General features: G+C 46.9%; 1 protein-coding gene across 2 annotated transcripts; it reads right to left on the minus strand.

Moving 5' to 3' along the window:
* Positions 1–13,823, minus strand: LOC101167922 (ERO1-like protein alpha). 2 transcript variants are annotated; one of them, XM_023951399.1, is made up of 15 exons: positions 13,523–13,821; positions 12,059–12,178; positions 11,899–11,982; positions 11,781–11,822; positions 9,022–9,098; positions 8,103–8,176; positions 7,832–7,952; positions 7,070–7,131; positions 6,968–6,994; positions 6,804–6,896; positions 4,101–4,347; positions 3,494–3,563; positions 2,076–2,162; positions 957–1,078; positions 1–727 (listed from the first exon to the last, which is right to left on the minus strand). In XM_023951399.1, the coding sequence occupies exons 1-15, from the start codon at positions 13,589–13,591 to the stop codon at positions 667–669; spliced, it is 1,356 nt and encodes a 451-aa protein (XP_023807167.1). In that variant the 5' UTR covers positions 13,592–13,821; the 3' UTR covers positions 1–666. The 2 variants fall into 2 exon arrangements, with proteins under 2 accessions (XP_023807167.1, XP_023807171.1); XM_023951403.1 differs by lacking the exon at positions 2,076–2,162 and having other exon boundaries at positions 13,523–13,823.
* Positions 13,824–15,759: the final 1,936 nt, after the last annotated feature.

Consider the following 15,759-nt stretch of genomic DNA (forward strand, 5'->3'; position numbering starts at 1 on the left):
AACAGAATCAAACTTTATTGATCTCACAAAGACAATGGAACAGAAACTGCTTTAGTTTTAGTTTAAAATCCCTCCTACAGGCTGCAGATGAGCACTAAGGAAGTTCATATTCAAACTCTACAGTTTCCCTCTGCGTGTTCACCGCTCCGGTGTTTTCATCAGGTCACGGAAGGTCAAGTCATTGACGTGTACTTTAGGGTATTTTAAAAAACATGTAAAAAGTCAAATGCAAAAGTGCAAATTAAAAACCTCCCCTTTAATCATGGGTGAAATGACTTTTAAACAGAGGAATCGTCCCTGATTGACATCGTTTGGAGCAGTTTCTTTACGAGTGGCGCCATCCTCTGGACAACAGCTGGATTACAGGAACAGGGCAGGAGGACAGAAATCTTCCCTCCATTCATGACATCATTGATTTGAAGAAATACACCACATAGATTTCCTCTCCTTGGACTGATGGATCCCTTCAGGTTTCCTTCTGTGATCAGGAAAGTCCAAGAAAAAAGATCTGAACGTTGGCGGGAATGAGAAAAAAATCGAAGGACTCAAAGTTTCCTTTCAAGTCCAAAAGAACCACAAAAGCAGATCCGGCATCATTTCAGCAGCAGAGACTCTTGGCACTGGGGGCTCAGGGTCTCCAGAGTCCACGTCTGAAGGTAAGACATGTCATCGGTTCTCTGACAGCAAAGATCGGAAGTTCTGCAGCTCTCTGACACTCGTGGAAATCCTGAAGAGAAAATGGCAGAAGACACTTGAAATGTGACCTCACAACCACTGCGTGTGGTTCTGCTCAGTTCTGGTGTGGTCCAGTCTCTGACAGGAAGCAGATCGCTTATTTGGGATTTAGAAATGTCCACTCTGACCCACAAACAACTAAATTGCTACAGGAAAAAAGCTGAAAATCTGTCCGTTTAATATAAATCATGTAAAAATGCGCAGACGCAGCCGAACTTCACCTTCCAAACGCGTTGAGAAGCGAGACGACTTCCTGCCGGCTGAGCTGGAATCTGGATTTGGGCAGAGCTTCAATCTGCCGTCCTGAAAACAGAATCTTCAGGGCCGTGCCTAATCCCTGAGTCTGCAGAAAACACAAGACCCGGCGTGAAACCACATCAAGTCAACGTCAAAGACACAGAAAGACTGGGCGAATCATCTCTGACTCCACCCACAGGGTTCTGAGCGGGGAAAACCAGGGCGGGAACGTCACATTTGCTCCTCCTAAATCAACAGTAGCTGTGGATCTATGTGCCAAATGTCTTTGGTCAGGTCAAAGAGGGCATTAGAACTGAACTGTGTCCACGGTTCCAGAACAACATGATCCGATTATAACAACCGTTTCCATTCTCCACACTTTCAGTCAGAATAATCATTGTGAGCAGATCTCTCTGAAATACCAGAAATGACCGTAAAGGAAGAAATATTGAGTTCTGCTGTAAACAAACGCGCTGCAGCTTAGAGCAGATGATCTTCTAGAGATGAGTTCTCATTATTATTAGGGCTCAACATTTTCTAAAGCCATGCAGCCAGTGTTTTATTCTCTGCAGAACGGAGCCGGTAGAAGGGTCAGGAGTAGGCTAACATGCGCTAACAGTCAAAGCTGCAATGTGCAAACATGTTGCAATAACATCAGCCTTTATTCTGTCTGGACACGACTGGAGACATGAATCCACCTGATTCTGATCATCTGCAGACAGACAGATCCACGATGGTCTTTGTTTTCCTGGTCTGAGCTGGAATCTGGATCAGAACTGGACCACTGGATAACTGCGATGCTGCTTTTGTTGCACTTTAATGTTAGCTTGTGGGGTTGTGAGGGGCTGTAAGCTAGTGGGAGGGACTATAAACACAGGGATGATGGGAAGTGAAGGCTGGCTCACTCTATGCCAACGGTCCCGCCCTCAACTCAGAGGTGAATTTTGACTGAACTCCTGCTGCTCTGCAGAAACTACGTCCCAGAAAAAGGTTTTGGATTTTTCCTAAAACTGCATCATCATACTGAAAAAACCACTGGGAAGAGGGTTGGATTGGGACTTTAAAAAGAGCTTAGAGAATTGCTCTTCATTTAGAAAGAGTACCTGCAGCTTTCCCCACAGGCGACACTTGAAGCAGCCAACACAGTCCATGATCCTGGAGATGTTGACAAAGGCCAGCCGGATGTCCTCCTGACATTTACAGGAGAGACAGAAGTTAGAAGATCCAGCAGCCAGGAAGCCCAGCATGACTAAAAAAAGCATGTTGGATCTGATGTTAAAGCCGGTGCTTTGCTTTAGAGAACAGTTGTTATAATACAGACGATTTGGCCTTACTGTAATGACCTCAGCTAAAGCCAAGGACAATAACTGGGCTTAAAGGGTCTATATTATCGAAATGTACTTTTTGAGCTGTTAAGTGTTTTATAACATTAAATACTCGTGAAAAACAACCCCAAAGTGGTATTTTCATCTGTTCATTCATTTCTAAGTATTCCTCTAAAAACCTGCTCTCTGAGCACCACCCCCTCCCAACCCATGAAAACAAGTGGGTCTTCACATTGTGACATCACAAAGTGAGGAACCGCCCCTTCCAGGAAGAATCTGCGCTGCCAGCTCCGCCCCCAGGCTAACAGACACGCCCCCTTTCTCAGTGTAGCTAGCGGTGATCGGCTAAACGCTTTTGTTTCTATGAACATGTAATTGTTGAACCTTTTATCCGGCCTTAGGACAATGGATGGAATGTAGCTCCTCTGCTAATATTTCTGTTGAAGCAGCTGCTGAAACATTGATTGATATTTAAATAAATCAACATCCATCTTTGCTAAAGTTTAGTTGTTTGTTTTGGTGGGAGGAACGCAGACACGCTGCTGAGGCCGCCTCTAGGATGACGCCATGAAATGGGCGGGACCCACAAGGAGAGAAAGGCGGAGCCTCAGAGATCGAGTCGTCTTACTTCAAGGTTGGAAAGCGAGCTGCAAAAATAAGTCCTATTTAATAAAAAACTGTTTAGTGTGCCAAAGGGAACATACGATCACATTAATGGATATAATTTCCTCTGAAAGGCTTCAGAAAAGCAGGATATAGACAGGATTTGATCTTTCTGGCCGTCAGTGTGGAGCTTTGAGGCAAACTCATCTGGGAATCTTCTCTATAAAACCATCATTATTGTCACAGTGAGATGAACTTTTCTGCTGTTAAAAGATTTCTGCTTTGACTCTTGGTCTCCGCTGCGAGGGAGAGCCTCAGTGTGAAGCCACAGGGATCCAAACCTTTAGGTTCTTTTAGAAAATCTAAAACAAAAGTCACACTAGTCTTGCATCTAAGATGTTTAAAAATATTTAGATATAGAGAGATCTCAACCAAAACTCAAATCATGAGAGTAAAAAGGTAAAGATGTACTTTTGCCATCTGAAACAGAAGTTAGCCATCGTTCACTATCATTCCTTCAGGGGGGTGTTGGTAGGAAGGCGACAGTAACTGCTGGTGGAATCCAAACAAAGCCAGTTTCACTGGCGTCTGACCTTCAGTTTAGCCGCTTCCTTCTCATCACCAGCAAACAGAGTCGTCTCATCAAAGTGCAAAGGGAAAGATCTGGGAAGGAGAAAACAGTCACAACACAGGAAGTGTACGACAACGACCGCTACAGACCCACACAGAGTCTGTGAAGCCAAAGAACGCAGTCAAGCTGCTGCCGGCCGGCTGCACACTCTTAGCTTGATCAAACTTTACCAGAACAGGGCTGAGGGTTTCACCTTCTAACACAGGGATGGCCAGACCTGGTCCTCCAGAGCCACAATCCCAGCTCTGAAAGCCTGAAGCAGGCGAGTTCAGCCAATCAGGATGTGAAACCCCTGCAGTCAGCAGAAAGATGGTCAAGGCCAGCTGGGAATCAGGCAGGGTTGAGGCTCTGGAGGACTAGGGCCGGTCAAAGAACACCAGTCTGTGTAGTTTTTTGTAACTTTCTGAGGAGCACCTCAGGTGTCCTCATGAAAACGGAAAAATTTCTGTTCAAACATTCAAATAAATGTCTTAGTTAAAACACTTCAAGTCTACAGTCAAGGCTTTTCCTTGAGGCCCCTGAACACACCACAAAGTCACAGAACCGTGGCGTGGAAGCGAGTGTCAGACCTAGCGGCCTGCAGGATCTGCAGCAGAAGCTCCTTGTGCTTCTGATCCTCTTCTGCCCGGCCCGTGTACAGCTGGAAGGAGGGCTGCTGGAAGAAGGGCAGCGCCTTGGCGAGCGCTCGCAGCTCTATCAGGTACAGGAAGTAGAGGTTGAGGAGTCTTCTGGGCCCTTCACCGGCTGTGAGCTCAGAGTCAAAGCGCCGCCTGAACTCTGACGCATTGTGACCCCACTTCTTCTGATACCAGGAGTCTGGAGGAGAGAAAGGTGACGTTAACAATGTCTGGTAGAAGAGCTAAAGTTCCAGAACCACGTCAGTTCTCCAGGTAGCCACAAGGGGGCTTTCAATCAATATGTAAAAAGGTCCGACTTCAAAACAGAAACAAGAACTTCCTACGCATTTGACTATCTTTTATCACCCATAGGGGTGTTGACCCATCCGGGTCCTGCAGGTGTTTGGGTTGTCCAGGTGCATGGGGGGGTCGTACAGAGGAGCTCCGTCTTAGAGGGAGTTCAGGTGTGTCTTGCAGTTCCCTTGAGGCTCGTCCGGCCACCTCAAAGGCCGTCGTGAAAACTTTTCTGCATGTAATAAATGTGTCATGTGGTTTTCGTTAAGACAAAGTTACAGCGGGGGTGCTGCCGTCCGGTGTCCTTGCATCACAGCCTAGTCCTTAGTAAGGTGCTGCACGCACGGGTGTGCACGTGATACACAAGTACCCGTAGGACGTCCAAACAAACTGCACTGACTGTTAGAAATTAGGAGATTAGACGGTCAGGCTGAACCCCCACTCATGTGAGCAGCACTAACGGGATCCTTGCACAGTCTGCAGGTTAAAAATGTAGAATAAACTGTACGGCAATGCCCGCGTCTCACCCCGGCCCTACTCACCCTCAGCTTTGGTAAAAGTGTTCACTACGACCCGTCGCCCGCAGAAGAAAACATACATGAACATGTTCTCTCTACGGGTTCACGGAGTGGTCTACGACCTTGATCAGTCACGCGGGTTTGACCATTTTTCGTCGGCAGACAGTCTGCATGGGATGACGGCATTTGCTTCTGTGGATATATTTTCTTCATTTCCTGAGAGAAACATTGTGCTCAGAAGGGGCGTGGCCTTTCATCAAGTGGTGCATGTTCTGGATTGTCCTCCAACTGGTGTGTTTGTCTCGCCCAGAGAGGTCAAGGCCAAGATGGCAGCAGCATCAAAAGTGAGAACGTGTAGGGCTAAATACACTGACCAAAAATATAAACGCAACACTTTTGTTATTGCTCCAATTTTATGTCACAGATGTCGCAAGTTTGGAGGGAGCGTGCATTTGGCATGCTGATAGCAGGAATGTCCACCAGAGCTGTTGCTAGGGAATTGAATGTCCATTTCTCCACCATAAGCCGTCTCCAAAGGCGTTTCCCAGAATTTGGCAGCATAACCAACCGGCCTCACAACCGCAGACCACGTGTAACCACACCAGCCCAAGACCTCCACATCCAGCATGTCCACCTCCAAGATCGTCTGAGACCAGCCACTCGGACAGCTGCTGAAACAATCGGTTTGCATAACCACAGAATTTCTGCACAAACTGTCAGAAACCGTCTCAGGGAAGCTCATCTGCATGCTCGTCGTCCTCATCGAGGTCTCGACCTCAGTCCAGTTCGTCGTCGTAACCGACTTGAGTGGGCAAATGCTCACATGCGATGGCGTCTGGCACGTTGGAGAGGTGTTCTCTTCACGGATGAATCCCGGTTTACACTGTTCAGGGCAGATGGCAGACAGCGTGTGTGGCGTCGTGTGGGTGAGCGGTTTTCTGATGTCAATGTTGTGGATGGAGTAGCCCATGGTGGTGGTGGGGTTATGGTATGGGCAGGCATATGTTATGGGCGAAGAACACAGGTGCATTTCATTGATGGCATTTTGAATGCACAGAGATACCGTGACGAGATCCTGGGGCCCATTGTTGTGCCGTACATCCAACAACATCACCTCATGTTGCAGCATGATAATGCACGGCCCCATGTTGCAAGGATCTGGACACAATTCTTGGAAGCTGAAAACATCCCAGTTCTTGCATGGCCAGCATCCTCACCGGACATGTCACCCATTGAGCATGTTTGGGATGCTCTGGATCGGCGTATACGACAGCGTGTTCCAGTTCCTGCCAATATCCAGCAACTTCGCACAGCCATTGAAGAAGAGTGGACCAACATTCCACAGGCCACAATAGACAACCTGATCAACTCTATGCAGAGGAGATGTGTCGCACTTCATGAGGCAAATGGTGGTCACACCAGATACTGACTGGTTGTCTGAGTCCCCTGACGCCCTCAATAAAACAAAACTGAAGATTTCAGAGTGGCCTTTTCTTGTGGCCAGTCTAAGGCACACCTGTGTAATAATCATGCTGTCTAATCAGCATCTTGACATGGCACACCTGTGAGGTGGGATGGATTGTCTTGGCAAAGGAGAAGTGCTTACTATCACAGATTTAGACAGATTTGTGAACAATATTTCAGAGAACTGGTTATTTTGTGTATGTGGAAGATGTTTCACATCTTTGAGTTCAGACCATACAAAATGGGAGCATAAACAAAAGTGTTTATATTTTTGTTCAGTGTATGAATCCATCCTGTGAACCAATGTGTTGGTCCGTTTCTTACAGCTACAGTCTTTTTGGTTTGTTACTGGATTCTGTCAGCTTTTGGAGAATCTCACCATCCAGAAGGTATCTGGCACTCAGGTGGATGTTGATGCTGGCGTGGAGGCCAGAGATGAGCCGGTAGAAAGCCCTCTTCTCCACACACTGACCTGAGACAGAAACAGAGTCGGCACGGCAGCAACAAGCATCGGCTGCTGTTGCTGCTGAACTGGGAGCTCACCTTTCAGCCAGCGGTGGAAGGTCCTGGCTGTGAGGAGAACCAGAGCGGTCAGATTGCTAAACAAACGAGTCACCTGGCCACCCGTGGGGGAAGAGTTCTCACCTTCATTTCCTGAGCTGCTCAGGAAGGAGTCGGGCAGCAGCGGGCGCTTGATGGTCAGTGGCCTGCAGGGGAATCAGAGGAGTTGATAGGCTGAATAGGAAACCGGGACCTAAAGGATGCTGGAGCTGGTGGAGGATGTGGGTTTGATTCCTCCCAGTGAAGGGAACACACATCTGCCAGCATGAGGTTCACACTAGAGAAAAGCTTGGGGCTGGAGGTGATGGTGAGGAAAGACCAAAACCGTGACAGGACAGCGCGTGGCTCCATCAAATGTTTTACCGCTGGAGGAGCCCAGGCTCACTCCAGAGCGGGACGCCACTGGTTTCTATGGCGATAGGGCAGCAGCAGAATTATGCTGCTTCATGTGCCAGTTGATCAGCGGTCGACCACTGCCCTGCCCACCCATGTGTAGTTGAAGTGAGATGTTGAAGTGCCCTTGGGCAAGACACCAAACCCCACAGTGCTCCTGGTGGTTGAAGGTTGACACCAGTAATGTGAGTGGAGTGGGTGACGGTCAAGCCCTTTAAGGAAGTGCTGCATATGTCAACGCCATTTAGCAGGAAACCATTGTGAACTTTGGAACACACCCCCGTCTTTCCGATGGTCACTGCTTTGATTGGACCAAAACGGAGTTTTGGAATCCCCCCCACCCTCTGGAATTCAAAAGCGTCTGGCTTTGCTCATTTTGACCAAAGGAGGGGGGCAGCGAGCAGTCCCACTTTCAGCAGGGGAGCAGAAATCAGGACGAGAAGCCCACGTTACTTGAAGCAGTTCTCCTCATAGATGCTGTTCCAGATCTGCCAGGCGTCAGGTCCGCTGTAGCCCGTGAAGCGCTCCGGGTTCAGCAGCAGGTCCACGTGCTGCCAGTCCGGCGGCTCCTCATCTAGGAAGCAAACACTGCTGTCAGCCGTGGAGACGCCAACCATCCACCAGTGATGCAGCTGGAGAACCGTTTCTTATCTAGGTTCTGCTGTAAATACCACCCTCATCATATTTCATTGAACATGTGGATGCTTCCTCATCATGGACTGACCATCAACCACACAGAATCGCTCCGCCTCGTCGTCGTGGCGGCTCCAGTCCTGCAGAGCCTCCCGGGTCTTTTCACTGAAACACAATGAGAGACGCTTTTTCTACATGCAGAAGTCAGGAGTGATGCTGGAAACTGCATTCAGCCTCAGAGCTGGACTCCTCCAGCTGAAGCCCAGAACCCGGTTCTGAAGTCCGTGTGAAGCTTTTTCTGGACTTTTAACCCTCTTTATGTTTTTGGACAAATAGCATTTTCTGTATTTGATTTTAGTTGTTCTGTGACTGGAGAAGCTGGAGGGTCCGAGTGACATGGTCATCTTTATGAGGGATGGTGTTTATAAATTATCCTGCTTTCTAGACCTGCAATGAAGGAATCCATCTTTCTTCATGACTGGTTGGGTGTTTATTCTTCTGCATCAAAAACCGTCTCACCGCCTGTAGGGTGGATTCCTGCCTTATTAATCAACCGAACCAAAAGTGATGTCACATCACAGACTGCACTGAGCAAGGATGATGTCATCCAGAGAAAACGTCCTGCTGCCGGCTGCAACCAAAGGAAGTCAATCCAGCTGCCATTTTTCCATGTTGGAGCCAGACGTCATCAGTGATCAAAGATTCATGTCAATGTGGCAAAACTGAACGCATTCTGTATAGGAGACACAGCATGGAGGAGACTGATTGACAAGGTCTACAGCCAATCAGGACGTAGAACACAATCTGCTGTTTAAAAAGCACTGAAAAACATCTGCAAGACAGCAGGACTGTAAAACGTAAGCCCCAATGTAGCGAGGGGTTCCTGCATTTCCAATCTGGATTTCATCTGTAAGATGACTGATCTCAGTTTGTAACTGTACTGAAACTCATGTCGGCTGCTTTTGTGGCTCCAGAGCAGCTGCAGACTGCACACTCCACCAGTAACTCGCCTCAAAGAGACGTCCACGGCTCCCAGATGCTCGGCCCGCTCGCATTCATCCAGCTGCTGGTTGGGTTCTTTCAGATACTGATGCAGAGACAGAGCAGGAAGCGTTAGTTCACAGACCAAACCGGTTCTCTGAACACACATTTGTGTTTCCAACAGTGGAAGCTGCACTTTTGAAAGACAAACAGTGACAGGAATCTCCTTTGACTGTCCCGAGGCTTCTACGGCGCGACGGTTCTGACCCAACAGACAGTACTTTCACATCTACGCTCCTCAGGTTTTAAAACTGTTGTGTTGAAGCCCCTTCCTCATTCTCTCTGACCATCGCCATACCCACCCATTCTGCTGAAGGGTTATTGGGAGGGGTTCCTCTCCAAAGTTACCCGAGTGTGTGCTCACTCAGGGAGGGGCTACACACAATTCTTCAATGCAATCCGTTGACAGTCCTTAAAGGTCATGTTAAAAAGTAGTGGAAGATGTCAGCTTTAGAATGATGACAGTTTCTAAGACACCAGGCAAGACACTGAACCCCACCTTGCCTCTGGTGGGAGGTTGGCGCCAGTGTTGGGCAGCAGAGCCGCCGTCAGCGTGTGAATGTGTCTGTGACGTATCATCCTTTAACCAGCTCAGTGGCCTTGTGGTAGAGTGTCCGCCCTGTGGCTGGAAAGTCGTGAGTTTAAATCCATGCCGAGTCAAACCAAAAAATCCAAAATGCCCCTAATGCTTGACATTGGGGGGGGGGTTGTGTCTGCAGCTTACTGCTCCCCAGGGGAAGGGTCAAATGCAGAGAACATGTCACACATGTGACAGCTAATGGGACTCAACCTTTAGAGAGTATAACCAAAAAACAACAGTAGGGTGAAACTAGTAAACATGATCTTTACATATATCTTTACATATTTTTTGCCTGCAGTCAATTCCTCTGTGTTTAAATTTGAAATGTAATCAAAACATTTGAAAGAAATTCAGGACAAAGAATCCCATCAGGGCTGAGGAACGGTGGTTGCCAGCAGGTGTCGCTGATGAGCAGCTGAACATCTCTGAGCAAAGTTTGGGGGAGAGGAGCTGCAGCGTCTGTGAATCTGAGGAGCAGCTTCTTCATCAGCTGAAGTTCCCAACAGCAGCATAAAGAGGCTTTTGTTGTGTCCGTGGGCTTCATCGCAAACTTTGAATTATCAGCAGAGTAAAAACGCAGACGTTAGGTTTAGTTTAACTGAAACTATCTTCCGATCGGACCATTCCCAAATCAGCTTTGTGGGGGGGGTTCCTGGGTCGGTGCCTTCTGGGCGCAGGGTAGGCGGTGGCGGCCGACCGGGAACAGCGGCCGGGTGCCGCGCTGGGTGGCTGGTCGCCGTGGCGTGGGCTGTGGGAGGGGGCTTGGGGTTCGAGGCCTGGGGCCGGCTGCCCGTGGCTGGTCTGGCCCCCCTGGGGGTCGGCGATGCATCCACAGCAGGGGTTAGGGCAGGGGTCGGGAACCTTTTTGGCCAAGAGAGCCATAAACGCCACATATTCTGAAATGTAATTTCGAAAGAGCCATACAATAATGTAGTGTCCTTTTCCCACACTGAGGCACTGAGACTTAACCTCATTTAAAGTTCTTTATTCTGGTTACTGCAGACCGCAACAAACGCCGTTCAATTCATTCAGCAACTCCTGAATCTCTCCTGCCGAGACGAGAGAGAGCGTTTCTCCCAACTTTATATTCCCCTGCTCCCGCTCCAGCCCCTCCCATTTTCCTTATTCGGCCCATAGCTGAACCCCATTGGTCCAAACTACCTAACAACAGGCTGAGCGACAGAACTGAGGGCCAATCAAATCGCTGCATGATCGATGCGTTCCATGAACTCCAGAACTTTTAACGCGGCCCAACAGCCATCCAAGTCAGTCCGCGACAATTTGTTTAAAACTAAATATACAAGTGAATGTGTGCATTTGATTTAATTTCAACATTTTTAAAGTACAATAAGTCTGAGGATTCTTTTTAATAACATTGTTATTCTGTTGCTAATAAATGATGAGTATTTCTCGTGGTAGTTTTGCTGATGGTCTAGTCTGGTTGATACGTGGTGAGTTTCTGCTTCATGCAGGCGTTGAGACTTTAAACGTGATCGTAGGTCTGAATGTTCTTTAGATGTGGACAAGGAACCAAACACTCACTCACACGCTGCAGTGAATGACGGGCAGCGGGTTTTAGGTTTTTACAATCCCTGCGCGATTCACCTGCTGCCGGTCCCCCCACCCCCACCCAAAGCTTTCTTCCTCTAACATCCCGTCCTCGCATCTGCGCGCTCTTTCTCAGAGACAGGAGCGCGCAGTTTTAGGCACGGCAATTCACAGGTTTCCAGCTGGTACAAACTCTGTGAAATTATAGATAACAGTAAACTGATAGTTTTCTCTCCAAGCACCGCTACTACTGCGCGCCTCTGGCATCGCATTGCGCCCGAGAAGGACTAGTCTAATGAAAAAAAAGAAAAAAGTATAATTAAAGATTTGTCTGCGAGCCACATGTGACCATCAAAAGAGCCATAGGTTCCCGACCCCTGGGTTAGGGGGTTCCCTTGGGTTCTTTTTCTTCTTCTCACTTATTTACTAGGTTTCTTGGGGATAAGGGCTTATGTTATTTATTTACTTATCTGTTTATTCAATCCTTCCATTTTTTCTTTCTCCCCAATTTATTTATTTCATAGGAGGGGAGGGGGGCTCCCTGGAGGGGGGCGGCGTGGATTTTTTTTCCCCTTTTCAGGCTTTAAGGAGCTGACTTACCTTGTTGTGGGGGGAGGATCGTATTCCCTCAGGCACGTCACTCTGACAACACAGACAGTTTAGATGAACAACAGTTCAGGTGTGGGTCAAAGCAGGAGATGATGGGGAGGGGGCTCACCGGTGAGCAGGGCTTCACTGCACAGTCCCTCAGACCGCAGTGACTGGTGGACGTCCAGAAAGGACACGGCTTCTGAAGATTGACCTGTTCGAGAGACAAATGTGTATATGTGTGTGTGTGTCTGTGTGTGTGTGTGTGTGTATGTGTGTGTCCAGGTCACCTTGTAGAACCTGAAGTAGTCCGACTCCAAGAGAGTTTGAAGTTTAGGGAAAAGCTGGTTGTTGTTGAAGTCGTCGATTGTCTCTACATCACAAGCGCAGTCATCCAGGTGACCTGTGACCTTTCAAAGTGAACAGGGCGTGGTTACCTTCTTCTGGTTCTAAAAAACAGCTCGTCTCCAGGAGAGCTCCATCCCTCCCTTTTGTCAGAAATGAGGCCGTTTCCGTTCAATGAGTAATCAGCCAATCACTTGGAGCAGCTCAGCCCGTTAGCAGATATGGTTACAACATGAGACCTACAGCAGGGCTGGCCCCCGCTGGCCCCCGCTGGCCCCCGCTGGTCCACCCTGGTCCCTGCCTGTTCTCCAGCTCCTGCACTGCTTGATGCTGACTACCTACATCCGGTGTGTTCAGTCAATCAGGATGTGGAATTTAGAGTCAGCCAATCAGCAGCAAGCTGGTCAGGGAGGACTGAAAAAGAGGCGGGGCCGGGGTGGGCCATCCCTGGAGGAATGGTGGCTCAAATGTCTGACTGTGGCAGAACAGAACACTTTAAGTCCCACTCTGGTTCTCTTTGATCTTTTTTCAAAGTGTTCCCGGCGGTCTTTTAATGATGATGATGTCATCGTTAGCCAAAATCCAGAAAGCTGTCTTTTTCTAGGACTTAGTGTCTGCAGAGTGACAGGTATTTATCAAAAATGCACCTCTGCCCAAAACAAGGGTTTGTACCCCCCCCCCCTTCCCCTCCCCATTGCTGAAAGCTCTCTGTTTACATGCTCTCCCGCTAGCTAACAGCCCTAATAGCTAACAATGCTGGTGTAAGAAAAATGGTGAGCAGTGTCGTAGCTATCCAGCTATATATGACCACATGGATCTATTTGTCTGCAGGTGGATGATTAGAAAGGGGCGGAGCTCCTGGTTGAGCACCGGAAAACATGAACATAAAGCTGAAATGAAGTCAAAGAACATCTGAGTTGGGTCCGGTTCTGACTGGGTTTTGGGGTTTTTCATGCTCAGTAGGAACCGTCACGCCTGCTTGGTTTGGACTAAAACACTTCTATGAGTCCAGATGAAGTCACGATTTGTCCAGCAGCTCGTCACAAAGAACCAGAAACTATGGAATTATTTATAAATAATAATAATAATAATGTATAAATAATTTATATATAAATAAATACACACGTTTCAAGGAAAACCTTCAGACCAGAGCTGTAGTTTTATGTTTAATTTCCTCCTGAATACTCTGGATTCTAGTTTTAAGCAGAATAAACTTGACTTTCTCACTTTTTGTAGTTCATAAAATTTATCATAAAATGATCAAATCATAACCCCCCCCCCCGTGTTCAGTTTAACTAATTGGTTAGAGAAAGGGGGGGGGGCAGGTCGCCGTGGTTAATCCTTCATTCACTAACTTTTCCCCACAAGCACCCCAACAAATGTGAGCGCGGAGGGAGGGAGGGGCTCACCTGGCAGAAACACCTGGCCCGCACAGGCTGCGACACCTGGAGGAGGAGGAGGAGGAGGACCACCTTCATCAGGACCTCGGTGTTTGGCAAATCTGCTGCCGGATCTGCTGCTGTTCGTTTGGATGAAGCGTCCGCCACGGGGGGGCGGTGACGTCACGCTTTTGCTTCCTGGTGTTTCCTCATTTCCCGACCGCAACGTGTCGTACGTGACAGGCTGTCCGCAGCTGCGCAGTGACGCTCCGGGCTGTCTGCTATGGAAACATTTGAGTAGCATAATTCAAAAATAAAAGTCAGAACCAGAAATACTTTTTCATTTTCAGAATGAAGCTGCATTTTTTGACTCAAGATTAAAATGAAAAAGAAATCCACCCAAATGCTTTTTTATTTTCTTCAACACTGCTTATTCTGTCACTTAATTAAAAGGATAAAGAAAATGGTATTTGACGTTTCATTTTCAAAAAGTTCTCTGGTAAATGTGTAGCAAAATGGAGGAAATGATTATTACTTTGTGTTTGCTTTGTTATTTATATGCTTGCTTTATGTTTAAAACTTTGCATTTGTCTTTATTATTGTAGTTTCCCCATGTCGTCTCATTACGGCGTCAGAAAAGTCCTTAGCAACCGTTGCTAGTGTCGTTAGCTACCTCGTTCCCCATGTCGTGTCCTTACATCTTGTCGTTTTTCAAATTTTGCCAAAGTTGTCAGAAAAGTCGGTTAATCGTTTCCTGTACTACCGTGGAACGAAACACGTTCAAAAAAACAAACATTTATTGATATTCCTGCAAGCGCTCATTGCCAGAAGGGGGGGGGGGGGGTGCATGCGTACAACGGTTTCACGTTACCGAAGCGACTTGCCAATAGGTTTAAGGCATTTAGAGTATTCCTTCAATTAAATCTGGTGATGAAACTATTATTTTAAAGTCTTTGGAAAAATAACTGATCTTGATCAAACAAATCTGATGGATAAACGAGGAGCAGAGGCGCCCAAAAGAGCACCATACTGGTCCCGAGAGCGCCACCTCATGGTCAAATAAATACATTACAGATTAAAAAGAAAAGATCAAAATCCAGTCAAAGTTTTTGGCCCGTCTGCTCCTCGTTTATCCACCCGATTTGTGACAACATGATTGATAAAGATCAGTTATTTTTTAAAAGACTTGATTAGTAGTTTCATCTCCAGATTTAATTGAAGCCATTCTCTAAATAACTTGAAACAATCGGAAAGAGAGTCGCTTCAGGAACGTGAAAGCGTTGTATGCATGCACCCCCCCCCCTCTTTCTGGCAATGCGCATTTGCAGGAATATCAATAAAGTTAATAATTTTAAAAAACATGTTTGTCATGGTTAACGCCAGCGCCGGCTTTAATAAACTTTTTTTTCGTTCTGTGGTAAAACAGGAAACAATTTACAAAGGACTTTTCTGACGACTTTGGCAAAATTTGAAAAACGACAAGCTCTGACAACACGACATGGCAAAACGTCGTAGCTAACGACACTAGCAACGGTTGCTAAGGACTTTCCTGACGACATAGTGAGACGACAGGGGGTAACGACAATAACAAAGACAAATGCAGAGTTTTACACATAACGCATGGACCAATGTTCAATGAACTCGGTCAGTAGACATAGTCAATGGACCAAAGATATAGACAGTGGACACAAAAATACATTTTTGGCACAAATGGAACCTCATAGTCCAGCAGATGAGCTTCATCCAGATGGAGTTGGGGGGGGCGGCTGGGGGCGCCACACGAGCCAGAGGCAGGATAAAAGACCAGGGACTGAATATATGTCATTACACATATCTAAATAATGTGACAGCAGGTCATCCTGTCGAGTGAAGGAATTAATTAAAACTGGTTGGAAATATAAAATTGTATTTAATTAGCAGAATTTATTGCACAAATTGAGTTTGGATTAACTAAATGTTTAAACTATAGTCTAACAATAGCAGTAGCCTAACTTTTCAAATATAATTGTGCATGTTTAATAAAGTTGTCTTAGGTTTACATAATGACATTAACAATGTTCAATACCATGCCTTTTTCCTTTTCACATCCTGGTCTTCTTTCTTCTTTTTTTCTAAATTGAATTAAATACTGAATTATTGCGCTCATGAAAATAAACAAGTTAGCATCTTCTGACACCAACTAATGCTTAGCTTAGCATCGCATCAGCTTATCCCCCCTCTGCACTTTTTGACTTGTTATATTTCACACAAATCCGCAAAGAGAAAAG

The sequence above is a fragment of the Oryzias latipes genome, chromosome 3 (assembly GCF_002234675.1).
Source record: "Oryzias latipes chromosome 3, ASM223467v1".
Classification (NCBI taxonomy): domain Eukaryota; kingdom Metazoa; phylum Chordata; class Actinopteri; order Beloniformes; family Adrianichthyidae; genus Oryzias; species Oryzias latipes.

Bases quoted from the DNA above. Each gene is read 5' to 3' on its own strand.
- LOC101167922 (XM_023951399.1), bottom strand. From the start codon at position 13,591: ATGAAGGTGGTCCTCCTCCTCCTCCTCCTCCAGGTGTCGCAGCCTGTG. The intron at 6,897-6,967 runs GTGAGCTCCCAG...TTTCTGTCTCAG, and splicing joins CTTCCACCGCTGGCTGAAAG to GTCAGTGTGTGGAGAAGAGG. The intron at 728-956 runs GTGAAGTTCGGC...TTTTCTCTTCAG, and splicing joins CTTCTCAACGCGTTTGGAAG to GATTTCCACGAGTGTCAGAG.